Source organism: Salvelinus alpinus, chromosome 13 (assembly GCF_045679555.1).
Source record: "Salvelinus alpinus chromosome 13, SLU_Salpinus.1, whole genome shotgun sequence".
Lineage (NCBI taxonomy): Eukaryota > Metazoa > Chordata > Actinopteri > Salmoniformes > Salmonidae > Salvelinus > Salvelinus alpinus.
This window is the reverse complement of record NC_092098.1, coordinates 8681935-8700926: the sequence shown is the minus strand read 5'-3', so window position 1 is coordinate 8700926 and position 18992 is coordinate 8681935. Positions and strand designations below refer to the sequence as shown.

The following is an 18992-nucleotide window of genomic DNA, read 5'->3' as shown; positions in this document are numbered from 1 at the left end:
CTGGTGGAGTATGTTATATTAGCAGTATGCAGCAATAACTGATGTATTTATGAGTGTGAATACGGTGTGTGTTTTAGATGTGCATGCATCACAGTTGTTAGTATTTGTCAAGCCAGTAAAACCATAGTGCCAAGTAGAGTCATACAATGTGACTCTGGTGGTGCAGAATGGCATAGTTTCCTTTCACCTCTGCCAAGCCGTGACACTAAATCACTTTAACAGCATGGCTTTTCTCTGAACGGACCCATAACAACGTAATAAGCCACAAGCTTCTGCTTTTGCCATACATTTTAGGAAGTGGAATTGACTCCGCTAGTTTAGTACTGGATTCTCGGGAACCGGTCCAGATTTGATTCAGCATAATATCTGAGATGATAGGCTGTATGTGGTCTTATCACAGAATGCCAAGTGCCAAATGCAGCTTAGCCTTGTATGATTTTCTCCTTCAATCAATGCATGCAGGCCATATAACCTTTCAAATGAACAGGATAGTGTCGCATGTTATAATAATTGGAAGGATCGTCACGTTCTGTGCGGATCATATTCTTTGGCCGCAAATCTTTGCCTCCAAAGGTCCCCTCATTGAAAAGGCTTGGTCATTAGTGGCCTCTCTCTCTCTCTCTGCTCTGTCTCTCTGTCTCAGACACAAACACTGCTGGTCATTATACAGAAACGACCCGCACGCTGCTTGCTCAGCAAAAGGAAACTCTGATTTTCATTTTCTTCTCCTCTGCCCGATTTTTATTTGGCAGGATCGTTCTCCCTCCATTTCTTCTTTCCAATGAATAATACGATGATTTTCTACGTTTTCACCACGTTGAATTACACTTGTTCTGTAGTGAACCATTATATGTCACTACAGTTACAGTCGTACTGTAGATGATGTATTCATGACTTTATATCGAATACCGTTGAATAATTCATCCTCCAGTGCATCCATCCTCCTGCAGCTTGACACCTACGGGCAGAAGCCTCCTTCTGTCTATTCCAGTGGGACTTAGATATTCATTTAAATGCTGCGACTCTGTCTTTCTGTATAGTTCTTCAGTGTCCTAATGGATTCCATTGAGACTGAACTGCATTGATTTAGATGTGTTTTGTCAAAGTAAGTCAAGGAATTGCTAGTATATTTTTTCTCCGTCAGAAAAATACAGATTGTCACGTTATGCAAATATTTTCTTACAGTTTTATCATTGCCTAAAATTCAAGTCAGAGATTACCTTTTTTTGTGTTGCAAGAGGCATTTCACTTAAATTTAAGGTTATGTAGAGACAACGTAGTTGATTCTGAATAATTATTTCTGTGGCGAGTGGAAGAGGATTGCAACAGTGTTCTCTCGGCCATCCAACCAACTACCTACCTCATCCCCATATTTGTTTGTTTTTCTGCTCTTTTGCACACCAGTATTTCTACTTGCACATCCTCATCTGCACATCTATCACTCCAGTGTCAATTGCTAAATTGTAATTACTTCGCCACTATGGCCTATTTATTGCCCTTACCTCCTTACTTCATTTGCACACACTGTATACGGATTTTCTATTGTGTTATTGACTGTACGTTTGTTTATCCCATGTGTAACTCTGTGTTGTTGTTTTTGTCGCACTGCTTCGCTTTATCTGGGCCAGGTCGCAGTTGTAAATGACAACTTGTTCTCAACTAGCTTACCTGGTTAAATAAAGGCGAAATAATAAAATAGGACAACCAGACACTCTAACACATCAACATTAACCTTTAATATTCAATGACAGACAGTTGATAATGATTTCCATTGTTATTGTAGAGTAAGAAAGGCTTTGAGAGGGGAGTTACAACTCTGACAAATGACATGCCAGCTGTCACGCAGGTGTAGCATATGCTCAATATGTCACAGGTTACAATATGATGCTATGATTGAGCGTCAGTATCCCTGCAGGTGCTTGACATATGGGAGCTGTTTGAGGTTTCTATTGGCTTCGCTCTCTCCATCTCGTTAGCATCAGCATTGATCTGCCGTGACTGATTGTTGACAGACCTGCCTGGGCACACAGCGTATGCTACACTTTTATTGAAGAGATGCAAATCACCGCATTTTCTTAGAGGTCACTGTGCTTTTTGTTTGTTTACTTGGCACCGGGCCTCAAGCAAACACTGTGGCTGTCTTCGCATGGTTGTCTTTATATAGCGCGCAATATTCCTTTAAGTCGGTCTGCCTTTGTTGATAGTCGATACTGTCTTTACAGCTTGTGTATGTTAAACATTTTAAAGGAGCAGATTGCTGGAACGATTGCTAGGATGACGGCAAGGCTATTTCTGCTCCCTATAGGCCCGTGTTATTTTCTGTCTACCCCCAAGCTCCAGAGCCCAGGACAGACTGTCTCCTCTCCTTCACTTCAGTCTGCCACCAATAGGCTGCCTCAGCCCCCTGAGCCCTACCTACCGCCACCTGATTTACCCATCCACACTGTCTGCTGCTGAGCCAAGCTGACAGGCCCACCCCAGGCCAGCTCTGCCTACCTGCCTGCCTGTCCATCTCCTACTCAGCCTCTGTCGGGCCTCTGCATGCCCATACCTCTTCACAACCTTGTCCTTCCACCCCAGGCCACCCTGGCTCTACCTGCCTCCTTCCCACCCCCTACACAGCCTCTGTCTGCCGATCACAGGAGGCTGCTGAGGGCAGAACGGCTCGTAATAATGTCCGGAACGGAGCAAATGGAATAGAATCAAACACCTGGAAACCATGAGTGTTTCTCAGTATGCATACTACCGTGCTCCACGCTCTCATGCTCCAAGTGCGTTCTCCGAGGACGTTCTTGTGAGGACGAGAGTGTGGAGAACACATAAAACATTTAATTTGAGGAGCACTCGCCCTCCCTCTACTGTTTTACCTCATTCATCTCCCCATTCACTGAACCTTCTTCCAGCCAGGAAAATGGCAACAAGAGAGACCAAACAAGATGTACACAAAGCAAACGTTTTACTTCATAATTATCAGCTAGATATATTTTAATCATAATCTAGCTAGCCAGCTAGCTAGTTAAACAGGCAATGACCTAAAACAAATATTATGCAAGGTAGATGTCAATTCTTTGTGGCTCGCTAGCTAGTCAGTTAGCCCAATTGACTTACTATAGACTTACCCATTCACTGAACGTTCCTTCTTCTAGCCAGGAAAATGGCAATAAAGATGAAACAAGATATACACAAAGCCAACCCCAGGCCAGCTCTCAACATTAACCTTTAATATTCAATGACATAACTATCAGCTAGCTGTATGTGAATCGTAATAATGTAGCTAACCATATAGTATAACAGGCAAAATGACCTAAAACCAATGTTATCCGAGGTAGATGCCGATTCTTCGTGGGTAGCTAGCTAACAATTCTTTGTGGCTAAATGGCAAGCTAACAGTAGTAGCTAGCCAGTTAGCTCTATTGACTTACTACTGCCTGCCTACGCACACTACAGTGGGTATTGTAGGAAGGTAACCATGACATAATTAACACAGCATGTATTTATTAACTTATCAAAATAAAATCGTGTAGTCAGGCAACATATGAGAAAGTCGGAGTGTATTTTCTCTCGCTTCAGCTCAAATAATGTCCGCCATTGATGCTTCCGTCGATGCATGCTTTCGAAATATGTACAAACGGGAGTACATACTCCATTTCACATACTTTGATTTGGACGCGTACTCCGACCCTCCCGTGCTCCAGTTTGCATGCTTGGTAGTATGCATTTTGAAAAACACCCCATGTGCTTTCCACTCATTCCTCGCCAGTTATTACCACAAGCCCGTTCTCCCCAATTAAGGTGCCACCAACCGACTGTGCTGCCATCCTCCTCCCTCCACAGCCCACAGCCCACACACAGCAGTGACGGGGGAGTACACCGATAATACTCAGTTTCTTTAACGTTGTTGATCACGCAATGTTATCGCCCTTCAATCGGTCTTGGTTTTGTACTGGACTGTGATCTGTTATTATTCTTGGAGAAAGGGCCAATATTCCGCTAATATGCTGCTTATTGTACAACGGACTGTATTCGTTTGTAAGGAGGTAGATTCTGCACAGGTGGGCCTTCACGGGTTGAGAACTATAAAGAGGTAGTTTTGTCCCGTGTATATATGATTTTGTGCCAGCCAGGTCCCACTACTATTAAAATGTGATCAATATGACCATTGCTCATTCTCTAAAAAGCAGTTGAAACGCAACATTTTGCCCAGTTTGTCTCATTTGTCTGTAGCCGTTGGCTGTGTACTCTGGGTCTGCTGCCTAGACCCTTTGAGCAGCATGCTCGTGTTGTAGTAACAATGTGTCCCTTTCCTTTTTCATTTACTTCAACTATCAACAAACCATTTCATTTTCAATTTAAAGATAACACCAGTCTGTGGCACACAGAGTGTGTACAGACAGGTCACACCAATAAAGTGATGGGCCCATGTGATTGTGTTTAACCACTTATCTGGCCTAACAGAAAACACGACCTCTGTTTGACCATGAGATAGCTGTAAGATCTACCGCAGTGACATGGTGGTAGCCTGTCAAGTGTCACACATCAACATTTCTCTGTTCAAAGAAGCGGCACTCAAACTAACATGGATTAATGTGTCTTGACCCCACAGTGAAATGGAAAGGTCACCTCTCTAATGTCATGTTGTCATTTTTTTTTGCCATTTTCCCCTTAGTTTAATTACTGTTAGGCAGAACAGATAACTGTATGGCAGATAGAGGACACAAGGTAATGGCAGATTGATGTGTGATGATTAAACAGTAAGGACACAGACTCGGAACCGCTACCGAGACATTGTGTTCTATATTCACCACGGATCTGGGCTAAACATTTGACATGTATCTCTCCCTGCTAAAGCTCTGTATGCTGGATTTCCACCCCTCCCTTCCTGTCGCCCAGCCAGACCTATTTGAGGTGCTGTCGCTTTAAGTCTTATGAAATCAACTGGATATCTCAACTGCGGGCCATTTATTTCAGAAGAGGTTGGCATTATGGGTAATTAATCTGAAAGTGCCATGATTAATCCTGCTACGTTCACCCCCGAGGCTAGCTTCAATGTCTGGGCAAAAACTGTCACCCCAACAACCCCCCCCCACCCCCACCCCCGAGACCCTAGACTGCATATTATCTTAAGGCAGGAAAACACAATCTTTTAAATTCTATGTTCGCACTACCTTTCACTCTGCATTAAAAAACCATGATGTTCTAACAAAATAATCGTAGGGTGTAGAACTTGAAATGTAGCTAATGATTTAATAGCAAGACAGAACATTTCTTTGCTTCCTTAGATTCATTCTATACATGTTTTGATCACAGAATTTTCACAATTTGACGTTCATTGTTGGCATATTCCAACCAGCTGTATGTGCTTGGACTGTAGGACTTGATTGGTGTTTTCATTTAGAATACACATGTTCTGTGTTTTGTTTTACTCCTGCATTACCATATGTTGTATGACTGGGGGGGTGTCAGTGGGAATGGGAGGATAGTCTACTTACTCAGTGGCATCAGCATAGGGAAGGGAAGAATGCCCAACAGTGAAAACAGCCAAGAGGACAGATAGTTAAAATCACTGCTGCTTCCCCCAACCACCCCCCGTGTCGTCCAGATAGCGTCCTTTTTATCATGTTGAGCAACCCTGGAGCTGGCAAATTGATTAATGCAAGCCTTTCATCCCAGACAGCCCTCGTGAAGATATCATCACTGCCTAGAAAGATGCCTCCAATACTGGGGGACTTGACAATACATGTCATCCTCTATAAATCACCATTTTCAAATCAAACCCTCTTCTTCTACACATTCCACCACTTAATGGTCAGGACTCTTATGTGCATGCCTTGCGTTGCACATGCAGATTACATATATTCATTTCGTCATCCTTTTCTTGCAGTGATTTTTCTGCACAGCGGGAAATGCAAACGTGTAGCGTGATCAAGATTTTCAAAGGCTTCTAAAGCTTGAAATGTATAATGTCAGACTTTATTTGCCCTTTTGAAAAATGTATCAACCCCTACAAAATGTCCATGTTGCTGCAGGATTATTTTCCCGCTGTGTGAAACTGGCTCAAATTAAGCTGCGGCATCTGATTACTGTGATTATTAGTTAAGCAATGAAGATGCTCATTTATTATACAGTACTTTCGATGATCACAATTGTGCATTTTTGCCTGTTTCGACCTAGCTCTATAACTTTGACATTGACTTGAGCTTTGAACGTTGAAGCCTTTGAAACCTTTCATTTTGGAGGATTTTCCTTCATGCATGCCTTTGCAACTACATCTACCGGGCAGCCATCTACATCAGAGACCTGGCTGCTTTGTGTTGGGTGTTCAGATGTCTCACAGCAGATAGGGACTTACCAAGGCCTAATGCCACGTAAAAGCTGAATCGACTCAGACTCGTTCAGAAAGTCTGGGTAGTATCCAGCGGTGGATTTTGGGGATAACTGTAGCTACTTGCCATGCTCAGCATTGTTCAGTTGCAGTCTCTAGTAATGTCAATACACAAGTGTCTTCTCTCTGTTCAATCAGCCCAGCTCATTGGCAACAGCCAGCCAGCCCTCTCTCTCTCTCCCTCCATCCCTTTCTATCTCTCTTGCTCTCTCTCTCTCTCTGTCCATCCCTCTGGTAATCTTTCTCTCTCCTTCTCCTTCTCTCTCTCTCTCTCTCTCTCTGTCCAACCCCTCCCCTCTCTCTGTGTTCCCCCCTCCATCCCTCTCTCTCTCGCTCCCTCTCTCCCTCTCTCTCTCTCTCTGTCCAACCCCTCCCCTCTCTCTGTGTTCCCCCCTCCATCCCTCTCTCTCTCGCTCTCTCTCTTTCTCTGTCCAACCCCTCCCCTCTCTCTGTGTTCCCTCTCTCTCTCTCTCTCTCTCTCTCTCTCTCTCTCTCTCTCTCTCTCTCTCTCTCTCTCTCTCTCTCTCTCTCTCTCTCTCTCTCTCTCTCTCTCTCTATCTCTCTGTCCAACCCCTCCCCTCTCTCTGTGTTCCCCCCTCCATCCCTCTCTCTCTCCCTCTCGCTCCCTCTCTCCCTCTCTCTCTCTCTCTGCCTGAGTAATGGCCTGCCTCCACCTTCCTGTCACCATGATGAGAGGTGGTGGTGGCTCTGCTCTGTTCCCCTTTTTTCATGTGTGTCCTTTCAACCGACCAGGCAATCCCAGCTGAGATCTCTATCGACCATGATTTAGCTGATATAGCTACGTTTTTGCTTTCTCGCTCTCTCTCTCTCTCTCTTGCCCTCCTCTCCCACACTGTCTCTCCCTCCCCCGCTCTCTCCCTCTCCCCTCGTCATCCAATCAATTCCCTCTTCTGGCATCCCTTTCACCCTTGCACTTTCTCATCCGCTCTCCCTCTCTTCTGGTGTGTTTATTCTGTCAACATAGTCCCTGTATCCTACCCATCACAGTTCCCCCTTCAACTCTCACTAAATCCAAATGTTCCTGATGGGAACATCATTAGATAGCGATGTATGATTAAGTTCCGTGCTACACATACTAGAAATGAATACAGAGCGAGAGCAAGTTAGGGATGGCTGCATGTGGTAATGCAAGAGCGAAAGAGAGAGGGCGACGCATGTCATCGAATTCTGACTGGAACTAAATAATTCAGCAGAACCAGGGACCAACCATTGTTTTCTTGGTCATGGGGGTATTGTCTGCATCTGGTACCTGAATGTATTGCCTGCTATTTTTAGCTCTCCCCTCTCCCTATATTAACATGCCAAAGCTTCTTTATCCCAGGTACACCACCGCAGAGACATGCACATCTGTCCTCCTGATGTAGCAGTTTTGACAGTTGAGCTGAAGTGGTTTCTTCCTCTGCAGTATCCTGCTTTTCTATGGCTTGGGGGTCTGTCTGTACATTGGCTGTAAATCAGTAGCCAGGGATGTGTATTTATTCTCACACCCCGTTTTCTGGCTTCTGTGTCTTTTTCTGCACTGTGGCTGCTTGTTCTCCCTCGCTCGCCCACCTCTCTCTCTCTTTGCCGCTCTCTCTCTCTCTCCCTCTCTCTCTTGCTTGCACACACAGAGACTCACATACACACACACACACACACACACACACACACACACACAGGAACCCGCTGCACCTCACTCTATCACAGTCTCTGACTATGCCTTCAGAAGAGCATTGCACTGTGTGCTGTGCTCCCTCGTCAGTGAGCCCGTAGCGACCAGCTCAGGCTGTTACTTCTGATGTGCGTCTGGAGTCCAGGCTGTCCTGGGATTTCAGCCTTCCAGGATTCAGGATTCAGGGAGTCGATGCTCAAGCCGCTGCTCCAGTTTTAATTAGCATGGATTTCACCGCGGCAGCAGCCGGAGTCGACGTCTTCTCAGCCATCTACACCGTTTCGGCGAGAAGGAATTTACTGCTATCATCCATATCCAGCTGCGTGGCATTGTCGATGTGAGCATCCTGGAGAAGGAAGAAAAGGAAAGGTGAAGGAAAATGCAGCAGTAGTCTGTACTTCATGAGCTTGGGCAGCAGGTGGAGGGTGAGGGGGACAAGGACGCGGTGTCTGGAGCGCTGACTGCTATCCCACATCTAGAGGTGCTTCTAGTGGTGCTCTGACCCGCCAGAGGTGACCATTCAGAGGGGTTTGGTCACTGGGAATGTTTATTTGTTGATCTTCTATATTTTTCGCGCCGCTGCAGCTCTCGCTCCCCTACTCTCTCCCGCCCTCTCCTCCAACTATATGGAAACAAGAGAGTGCTGGATTCTGTATCTCCCTCCATCAGCTTGGATCTTTCCTTCTGAATGAAATGATCTTGTTTCCTGTGGGGAGGTCTCTTATCTCTTCCTCTGCAGTGTGGGGGCTTTCGTCTTATTGGGTATTAGTCTTAGCTGCCCCCTCCCCACTCTGTTGTGTCATGCTTTAATTTCATACTGGAAATGTATATTGTGGATTCAGCATTGTGTCATCAACATGCTTTTTGATAGACATCTTGGTGCCTAGAGGCTGACCTTTTGGAAGATATTTTCTTGGGATGATTGCACACCACTCCTTGGTATTTAGTCCTCAGTTCAACATACATTTCAACGTATCTCAACATGTTGTGAACAAACAGAAATAGGATTCTCACTCTGGGATTTCATCGTCAGACACAATAGCTGGATTTTGTCTTTGTTTCACTTCCTCAGCAGTGGTTTTCCCCTCCAACCATTACTAAGGAGAGATCTGGTCATATCTTTAACATTACCCAGTCCCTAGGATTATGGAGGGAACAGGCTTGGCGGCCCACTGAGATGACCTGTCTTCGTGGGGTGGGACCGAGGGAGGCCCTGGGGGGCCCCTGTGCCCATCTGGAGGTTATGGCGGTGGGGAGCAGACTCCCAGCAGGGGGCCCTGAGCTGGGCCAGGGGTCAGGCTGGAGAAGCCTGGGCCTAAGCTGCTGGTGGAGGCTGGCCTTGTCGTTGGCCTTGCTGGCTGCACTCCCCATCCAGGCAGGGACTGCTCGCGTGTCTTCCAGCCTAAGCACCACGCACCATGTCCACCATTTCCACAATAAGCACGGCACGGTACCTATCGCCATCAACAGGATGCCTTTCCTCACCCGAGGAGGCCATGGTAAGGAAACTATCTCTCCTCATTATAGAACTGCTCTTACACTCTTCACACACTGTCTCTTGAGTTTGGTGCATGTCCAAACAGTTAGTGGAAGAGTTAGTGGAGGAGTTAGTGGAGGAGTTAGTGGAGGAGTTAGTGGAGGAGTTAGTGGAGGAGTTAGTGGAGGAGTTAGTGGATGGTTTGACTGAAGGTGTAGTAGAGGTTGCTGACCAGTAATGAAGGCTGACTTGTCTTTACTCTGGTTTAGTGGTATGGGTTGGTTCAGTGGTATGGGTTGGTTTAGTGGTATGTGTTGGTAGAGTTGTATGGGTTGGGTCATTGGTATTTGTTGGGTCACTGGTATGGGTTGGTTCAGTGGTATGGTTTGGTAGAGTTGTATGGGTTGGTTTAGTGGCATTTGTTGGTTCAGTGGTTTGAGTTTGTTGAATGAGTTTGCTCAAGTAGACGATTGATAGCAAGGCTGTGGTGTTTGTGAGGACGGATATACTGGGCAATCTCTATATTTCTTCAAACTTATGGGCAATTCACGATATATATATACTAGTGGTATGTATTGGTAGAGTTGTATAGGTACTATATATGTATATACAGTACCAGTCAAAAGTTTGGACATACCCACTCATTCAAGGGTTTTTCTTTATTTTTACTATTTTCTACATTGTAGAATAATAGTGAAGACATCAAAACAATTAAATAACACATATGGAATCATGTAGTAACCAAAAAAAGTGTTAAACTAATCAAAATATATTTTATATTTGGGAATCTTCAAAATAGCCACCCTTTGCCTTCATGACAGCTTTGCACACTCTTGGCATTCTCTCAACCAGCTTGTCCTGCTTTTCCAACAGTCTTGAAGGAGTTCCCACATATGCTTTTCCTTCACTCTGCTGTCTAACTCATCCCAAACCATCTCAATTTGGTTGAGGTCGGATGATTGTGGAGGCCAGGTCATCTGAAGCTGCACTCCATCACTCTCCTTCCTGGTCAAATAGCCCATACACAGCATGGAGGGGTGTTTTTGCATCATTGTCCTGCTGAAAAACAAATTATAGTCCCACTAAGGGCAAGCCAGATGGGATGGCGTAACGCTGCAGAATGCTGTGGTAGCCATGCTGGTTAAGTGTGCCTTGAATTCTAAATAAATCACTGACAGTGTCACCAGCAAAGCACCCCCACACCATCACACCTTCCCCTCAATGCTTCACGGTGGGAACCACACATGCGGAGATCATCCGTTCACCTACTCTGCGTCTTATAAAGACACGCCGTCGGAACCAAAAATCTCAAATTAAGAACTCATCAAACCAAAGGACAGATTTCCACCGGTCTAATGTCCATTGCTCGTGTTTCTTGGCCCAAGCAAGTCTCTTCTTATTATTGTTGTCCTTTAGTAGTGGTTTCTTTGCAGCAAATCGATCATGAATGCCTGATTCACGTTAACCTTACAATGAGATGAAGAATTGTGTTTCTTTGTCCTGGTTGTGGAACCTGTAATTCAACTAGAACATATTCATGGGTTGCATGTTTCTTCACAATATTGAGACATTTCAAGTTGTATGTCATTTGAATGGTTTACATATTTTGGGATGTTTTTAAATATACTTATTTTTTGTATATATATAATATATAATATATATATATATAATATATAATATTATATATATATATATACACATCCGACTTCAACTGTATATATATGTGTATGTGTATGTGTGTATATACAGTGGGGCAAAAAAGTAGGTCTGTGAGAGCCAGAAATCTTGCTCGTTTGTAGGTGACCAAATACTTATTTTCCACCATAATTTGCAAATAAATTCATAAAAAATCCTACAATGTGATTTTCTGAATTTTTTTCTTCTCATTTTGTCTGTCATAGTTGAAGTGTACCTATGATGAAAATTACAGGCCTCTCTCATCTTTTTAAGTGGGAGAACTTGCACAATTGGTGGCTGACTAAATACTTTTTTGCCCCACTGTATATATACACATACACATATATATACAGTTGAAGTCGGATGTTGACATACACCTTAGCAAAATACTGTACATTTAAACTCAGTTTTTCACAATTCCTGACATTTAATCCGAGTAAAAATTCCCTCTTTTAGGTCAGTTAGGATCACCAATTTTTAAGAAAGTGAAATGTCAGAATAATAGTAGAGAGAGTGATTTGTTTCAGCTTTTATTTCTTTCATCACATTCCCAGTGGGTCAGAAGTTTACATACACTCAATTAGTATTTGGTAGCATTGCCTTTAAATTGTTTAACTTGGGTCAAACATTTTGCGTAGCCTTCCACAAGCTTCCCACAATAAGTTGGGTGATCCCAACCATGAACCATGAAGCACGGGGATGGCAGCATCATGTTGTGGGGGTGCATTGCTGCAGGAGGGACTGGTGCACTTCAAAAATAGATAGCATCATGAGGAAGGGAAATTATGTGGATATATTGAAGCAACATCTGATGTGTGATGAAAGAAATAAAAGCTGAAATTAATCATTCTCTCTACTATTATTCTGACATTTCACTTTCTTAAAAAAAGTTGGTGATCCTAACTGACCTAAGACAGGGAATTTTTACTAGGATTAAATGTGGTCGAGTGCTGCAGAGATGGTTGTCTTTCTGGAAGGTGCTCCCATCTCCACAGATGAACTCTGGAGCTCTGTCAGAGTGACCAACGGGTTCTTGGTCCCCTCCCTAACAAAGACCCCCCCCCCCCCCCCCCCCCCGATTGCTCAGTTTGATCGGGCAGCCAGTTTTAGGAAGAGTTTTGGTGGTTCCAAACTTCTTCCATTTAAGAATGATGGAGGCCACAGTGTTCTTGTGATCTTCAATGCTGCAGACATTTTTTGGTACCCTTCCCCTTGAAACAATTCTGTCTCGAATCTCTACGAACAATTCCTTCAACCTCATGGCTTGGTTTTTGCTCTGACATGCACTGTCAACTGTGGGACCTTATATAGACAGTCGTGTGCCTTTCCAAATCATGTCCAATCAATTAAATTTACCACAGGTGGACTTCAAGTTGTAGAAACATCTCAAGGATGATCAATGGAAACAGGATGCACCTGAGCTCAATTTCGAGTCTCATAGCAAAGGGCCTGAATACCTAAGTAAATAAGGAATTTCTAAAAAACAGTTTTTGCTTTGTCTTTTTGAGGTATTATGGTATTGATTTTTTTGGTTTAATCCAGTTTAGAATAAGACTGTAACGTAACAAAATGTGGGAAAAGGGAAGGGGTCTGAACACTTTCCGAATGCACTGTGTCTATATATTGATTTTGTTTTCTCTAGATAATATTTGTGATACAATTAAAGGTCAAACACACTGCATGTCAAACAGTCATCAATAATCGAATGAATTCAGGGCTTGTTGAATCATACCTAGGCTAAATATCTAGCTTTCAAGTCTGTCTATGAAAATGCTATGCTTTTGTTACAAATTTAACCAGAACCATGCGTAATGCACAAGCCCAAGTGGAAGTCACTAGCCAGCTAGTCTTTATATTTCAAGTTTATCCAACTTGTAACTATTTGCAAGCTAACAAGGCACAACAGTTTAAATGTTATGAACATACCCTTCTGTCCGTCTCCAGCTGTTTGAAATAGAGGTATTCACATTAGCTAGCTAGGTTCATTGAGGCTGCATTGTATACTCTCGCTCATCCTGCAGCTACAAATAACAACTCCATTCAGAATATTATAGCAGCCTACCTGTTGGGTCTTGGTCGTTGTAGCCTGTTCTTCTCCTTTAACTTTTAATTCCATCATTTTAATTCCATCTTCCATTGATTAGATATCTCCTAACTTTTGCCACACACGGAGGCTCTATGACTGTAGCCTATTGCCGCCTTGATGACTTATGATTGGCCAACAACAAGCTACATGCGACACGCTCCACTCTCACACAAAGCAAAAGAGCAGTAGCATAAATGATACAATTTCTCTCTCTTTCTCAGTGGTACCCAGGTAGTACCAGTGGTACCCAAAAAGTACCCAGGTGTCATACTTGAGTAAAAGTAAAGATAACTTAATAGAAAAGGACTCAAGTAAAAGTAAAAGTCATCCAGTAAAATACTACTTGAGTAAAAGTTTGAAATATACTTAAGTATCAAAAGTAAATGTAATTGCTAAATATACTTAAGTATCAAAAGTAAAAGTATAAATCATTTCAAATTCCTTATGTTAAGCAAACCAGGTGGCACTATTTTCTTGTTTTTTGTATTTACGGATATCCAGGGGCACACTCCTACACTCAGACATCATTTACAAACGAAGAATTTGTGTTCGTCAGATCAGAGGCAATAGAGATGACAGGGATGTTCTCTTGAAAGTGCGTGAATTGGACCATCTTCCTGTTCTGCTAAGCATTCAAAATGTAACTAGTACTTTTGGGAAAATGTATGGAGTAAAAAGTACGTTGTTTTCTTTCGGAATGTAGTAAAGTAAAAGTTGTCAAAAATATAAAAAGTAAAGTACAGATTCCCCAAAAAACTACTTAAAATGAACTTTAAAGTATTTTTACTCAAATTCTTTAAACCACTGCTCTTTTTGAACTACTTCAGTATACCCGAGACACGTGACAATCATATCAGATCAGACCTGTGACATTACTTTTAAATTGTGGATCCGGACCACCTTGGGTCCTGGATCGGGTCTCAGGTATTCGGGTACAGGTGGATCCGTGAAGACCTCTAGTTTGAACAGCATGCTAGCCTGTCCACTTTGTTCAGATGTTGAAATCAAGTGGCTTACATTATTCCTCAGAATGAGAACAGGTTGCCATTTCCTTATATAATTGTGTTTTATGCTTACTGCACATTTATGAAACAGACTAGACGGCTAGTATAACAGTCTTTGGCTAAGTTAACCTTGGAAACTTCTCCTCTATTACAGTAAAATAATGTCTCCATGTGTTTCGGTGTCCATATGACTCATTCTGTGGGACCAAACCTCAAATGCAAATGGCGAGTTGAAACCGCTTGTCAGAGAGGAAGAAGTGATCTCTCATCTTTGTTGTTGTGAATGGTAGCGGAAGTGGCTTGGTGTGTGTGGGTGTGTGTCAACAGAGAGGAAGAGGCGAAGCGAGAGGTTTCACTCTCGCCAAAATCTATCCAAAATAAGCCCAATGTGTTTCTATGGGCTTATTTTGGAAGGTTGTCGCCTGCCTTCCCGCCTTTGGGACAACGGCTCCCATTCTTAGGACGGAGACATGAACATCTCGTCATTATATATAGATCTCTAGTGTAAAGGGGAAGACAACATGAGAACAAGCGGACATAAGCACTCATAATACTGGCAGGGCCAGGGCTGTGGTGTTTGAGAGGACGGTGATACTGGCAGGGCCAGGGCTGTGGTGTTTGAAAGGACGGTGATACTGGCAGGGCCAGGGCTGTGGCGTTTGAGAGGACGGTGATACTGGCAGGGCCAGGGCTGTGGTGTTTGAGAGGACGGTGATACTGGCAGGGCCAGGGCTGTGGTGTTTGAGAGGACGGTGATACTGGCAGGGCCAGGGCTGTGGTGTCTGAGAGGACGGTGATACTGGCAGGGCCAGGGCTGTGGCGTTTGAGAGGACGGTGATACTGGCAGGGCCAGGGCTGTGGCGTTTGAGAGGACGGTGATACTGGCAGGGCCAAGGCTGTGGTGTTTGAGAGGACGGTGATACTGGCAGGGCCAAGGCTGTGGTGTTTGAGAGGACGGTGATACTGGCAGGGCCAGGGCTGTGGTGTTTGAGAGGACGGTGATACTGGCAGGGCCAGGGCTGTGGTGTTTGAGAGGACGGTGATACTGGCAGGGCCGGGGCTGTGGTGTTTGAGAGGACGGTGATACTGGCAGGGCCAGGGCTGTGGTGTTTGAGAGGACGGTGATACTGGCAGGTCCAGGGCTGTGGCGTTTGAGAGGACGGTGATACTGGCAGGGCCAGGGCTGTGGTGTTTGAGAGGACGGTGATACTGGCAGGGCCAGGGCTGTGGTGTTTGAGAGGACGGTGATACTGGCAGGGCCAGGGCTGTGGCGTTTGAGAGGACTGTGGCTGATGTGACGGTGTGTGATGGATCCCTCATTAACCGTGCCTGTGTGTGGACCAGCCGTAGTCTCTCTGCATCGTTGAACTCTTTCATGTGCTCATCAGTCTTTGTTGCCCTTTTCCCATGGCGCTGACTACCTGCCGCATCCAGAGAATAGCTCATCCTGTTAACCCAGTCAGTAGTTTTAGATGCTATAATGTCTATACAGCCCTCTGTATACTCTGTATGGACTAGGAGCACATATCAATGTAATGGGATGAATTCTAATCCCATCAGTCCATGATCCTTCAGAGATCTGTGCATGGTTACCAAGTGTTGAGGTTGTTACTCCAAAATAGTAATATGTTACCTATTACTCGTTACTTCTTTCAAGAGTAACAAATTACTTTACTTATTACTCCCTGGGAAACGTAATTAGTTACACTACTCTTTATATTACTTTTGAGTTACACCTCAAAACGTTGCGCGTCCTCACTCAATCTCAACGTTAAGTTACGTACCAACACAAGTAGCCTAATAATGACAGACACAAAAGCAGCATTTCATCTACTACGTACCTAGCTACAAGTTTGTTCAGTTCTCCCTGGGTTACAGCCTGTCCTTCTGAATGATTCAAACCAAGCCTTGGTTGTTTGGAGGAGGTAGGCCTACAGTCATCTTCAGCAGCAGTGGTCAGGCCTCGGGGGGGTCTTTCGCTACGAGTTTTGTTTTGGCGTGTTGCTTTTGCAGGGGCTTCAAGAGATCCGAGGTTTAGTTTCTAGCAGTGGAGCAGTGTTTCTCTCCTGAACAGTCTACATTTTACAGTTATATTCTTGTCATTTTAGCATCCTACCAAATCAAAGTAATGGGAGTACTTCCACGCTGAGAAATGTTTTGGACGCTTCTGCCATTTTTCATCTCCCTCACTACAGCAGTTAGTAGTTGTGCGTGTGTAAACAGGAAGTTGGTGAGAAGAAAGTTGGAAGTTGGTGAGACTCAGGATGAAAACAATTAGAATCTGGGGTGGGAGGATTGTGAATATTGCCCCCACAGCGAGAGAATAATAATCACCATTAATATTTATTTGGGTCAATAACTGTAATAGGAAGGGAATGATAACGCAATGTATCAAAGTAATGATGACATTTTCTTGATCAGTAACTGTAATGCTATGACTCAAATTGGAACAGTAATCTGTTATATTACTTGTTACCGCAAAAAGTAATACTACCTTTGTGACGCGTTGCCCCCAACACAGATGGTTACACTTACCTGCATAATAGTAGAGATCCACTGCACCGTGACTATGGGATTGTATCCCTCAAAATGCAATGTGAATAGAATATGCACCGAACAAGGCCATTGCACAGCATTTTCTCAACCTGATCTGATTGACATAGTGTTCATACGATAAGCTTTATTTAAGTAAAATATCGTAAAACTAATCAAATTCTTACATCAATTTGTTTTTATTTGATTCTTTTCTACTGGATGTGTTATCATGTTGACTCATTTTAACACGGAAAACACAACTAACATGGGACGGCTGCAATCCATGCAGCTGTCCTATGATTTGTCGATGTTTCACTATTGATCCACACTTACCGGGGAGTTATCAAGTGTCCATCCAAATTCCCAATGTTTCTCTGCACTGTAATAGGATCATCAAGACGGCTGTCTCTGGGAACACTGTTCCCTGTTATATAGCTGTTATATTGCCTGTCCAGCTTCTATCTAAGGCTCCCATTCCTCTCCTACAATAAGACACAATGCATTTTCTAGGGCCCTTATCTTGCAATAGCAGGTCGGAGAGTTGTAAAAGAGCTGAACATATGATGAATTACATCTGTGCTATTACAGCCATATTTTCCCACAATCCCACATTATCTGCTCGCCTTTGCAGAGAGATACTGTGACACAGGTTCAATGAAATAGAGCCTGCAACTGAAAAAAGGTTTCATCAAAGCCAAGCAATTGCCAATACACTCTGTATAGGTCTGCATACTCTATGATTAAGGATTTCCCTGAGCTCTCTGTGTGGCTTCAACTCTCACTGCTCTTCGCTGTTTTAATCCAAGTGCAGGTGCTCTATATTTAGCCAGTGGGCATGACTGTGTGTGGTAAAAAAATATATAATCATTAAAGCTCATTTACAAAATTAACCCAGAACGCAATTATGTCATTCATTTGGAATGGATAACATTGCTGAGTTAATCATCAACAATAATACAAATAATTCATATATTTGCCAGATGTATGTACAATTGATTAACACTTGCGTGATGATCCTTTCCAAAACAGTTAGCAGAATATTTCTTCATAAAAAAATGAAATGAGAAGTCATACCACATAATGGGGGGGAACGATTATACCTGGGATTCATCCTCTCAGATCAAGATACTGTACTTGCTCGCTCATCTCTCTCACACACACACACACACACTTGCGTATCCATGTCTACTCAATGCACACGGGTACGAGGTAGATACATATTATGTAGACTACAGTGTTGTAATGAGTGAGTCTGACTGGATGACAGCAGCAGGTGACTGCTGTAAGGCCGAGTGTGTTTCTGTCAAACAATGAGAAGCCCCTAACTCTGTCATCCATATGACAGGATGGAAACGCCACGTAACCGTTGGAACCATGCTGGATATTTACTGGTGCAATATGTATTCCTCCACAAAGCCCTCCAACAATATGTTAATGCAGAAACATGCAGACTTTTGAGGCTTTTCTAGGATATGCTAGCACTGACCCTCTAGCCCTTACCACAAGCATCAAGTCAATCTGGATCATGGATACACCTCTATCTGGCCTCTCCTCTATCTGGCGATCTATCCTTCAAGTATTGTTGTTGTGTCCTTGCTGCCTTTTCTCCAGTACGGCCTTAGTGCCTCATGTGCCTGTCACTCAGAAGCATCTCCTTCAGACGTGTGAGTGAGTCCTGTGCTCCTCCTCCTCTACCCCCCTCCCCATTAGGATGCCTCTCCACCCCCTAACACTCAAAGCCCAAATGCACAGATGTAAGACCGCTGTTTGACGAGTGCATTAGCCCACGCCTGTCCCTGTTGGTTCAGCCTGGCCTGCAGTCGTGCATGTTGATCATTGGTTTCCATGCCTGTCCAATCAAAGTTAGTGTGTGTGAGCGGAGAAGTTACCACAGCTCTTTGATGTAACCCCAATCAGTCGGGTGTGCTCAGGGAACACATTTACCAAGTAGCCCAGGTAGCCTGTCACATTCACAACTCCCCTCCCTCTTTGCTAGCCCTTGTTGATGGATTATCCAGGTGCACTGATGTCAATGCTGACTGGTCAGAGCCACAGCAGCACTGCAGCTACAGTACCACCTTTACTACCAAGTTTGTTGTGTTGATTTGGCCAACGGGTGGTTGTTGTCACACTTCTCTTGGGCCCTGGGGGCATTCCTC

The 18992-nt window shown here is 43.9% G+C and overlaps 1 protein-coding gene across 6 annotated transcripts in view; it reads left to right on the top strand.

Moving 5' to 3' along the window:
* Positions 1-18992, top strand: part of LOC139536951 (neurexin-2-like) — a 322196-nt gene that overhangs the window by 207870 nt on the left and 95334 nt on the right. Inside the window, exon 1 of one of the 6 annotated variants that reach the window (XM_071337715.1) lies at positions 7874-9553. The exons of the other annotated variants lie outside the window; for them this stretch is intronic. Coding sequence (XP_071193816.1) covers positions 9232-9553 — 322 coding nt within the window. The 5' untranslated portion in view covers positions 7874-9231. Of the gene's footprint in view, positions 1-7873; positions 9554-18992 lie in introns of those variants that run through there. 6 annotated transcript variants of the gene reach the window in all.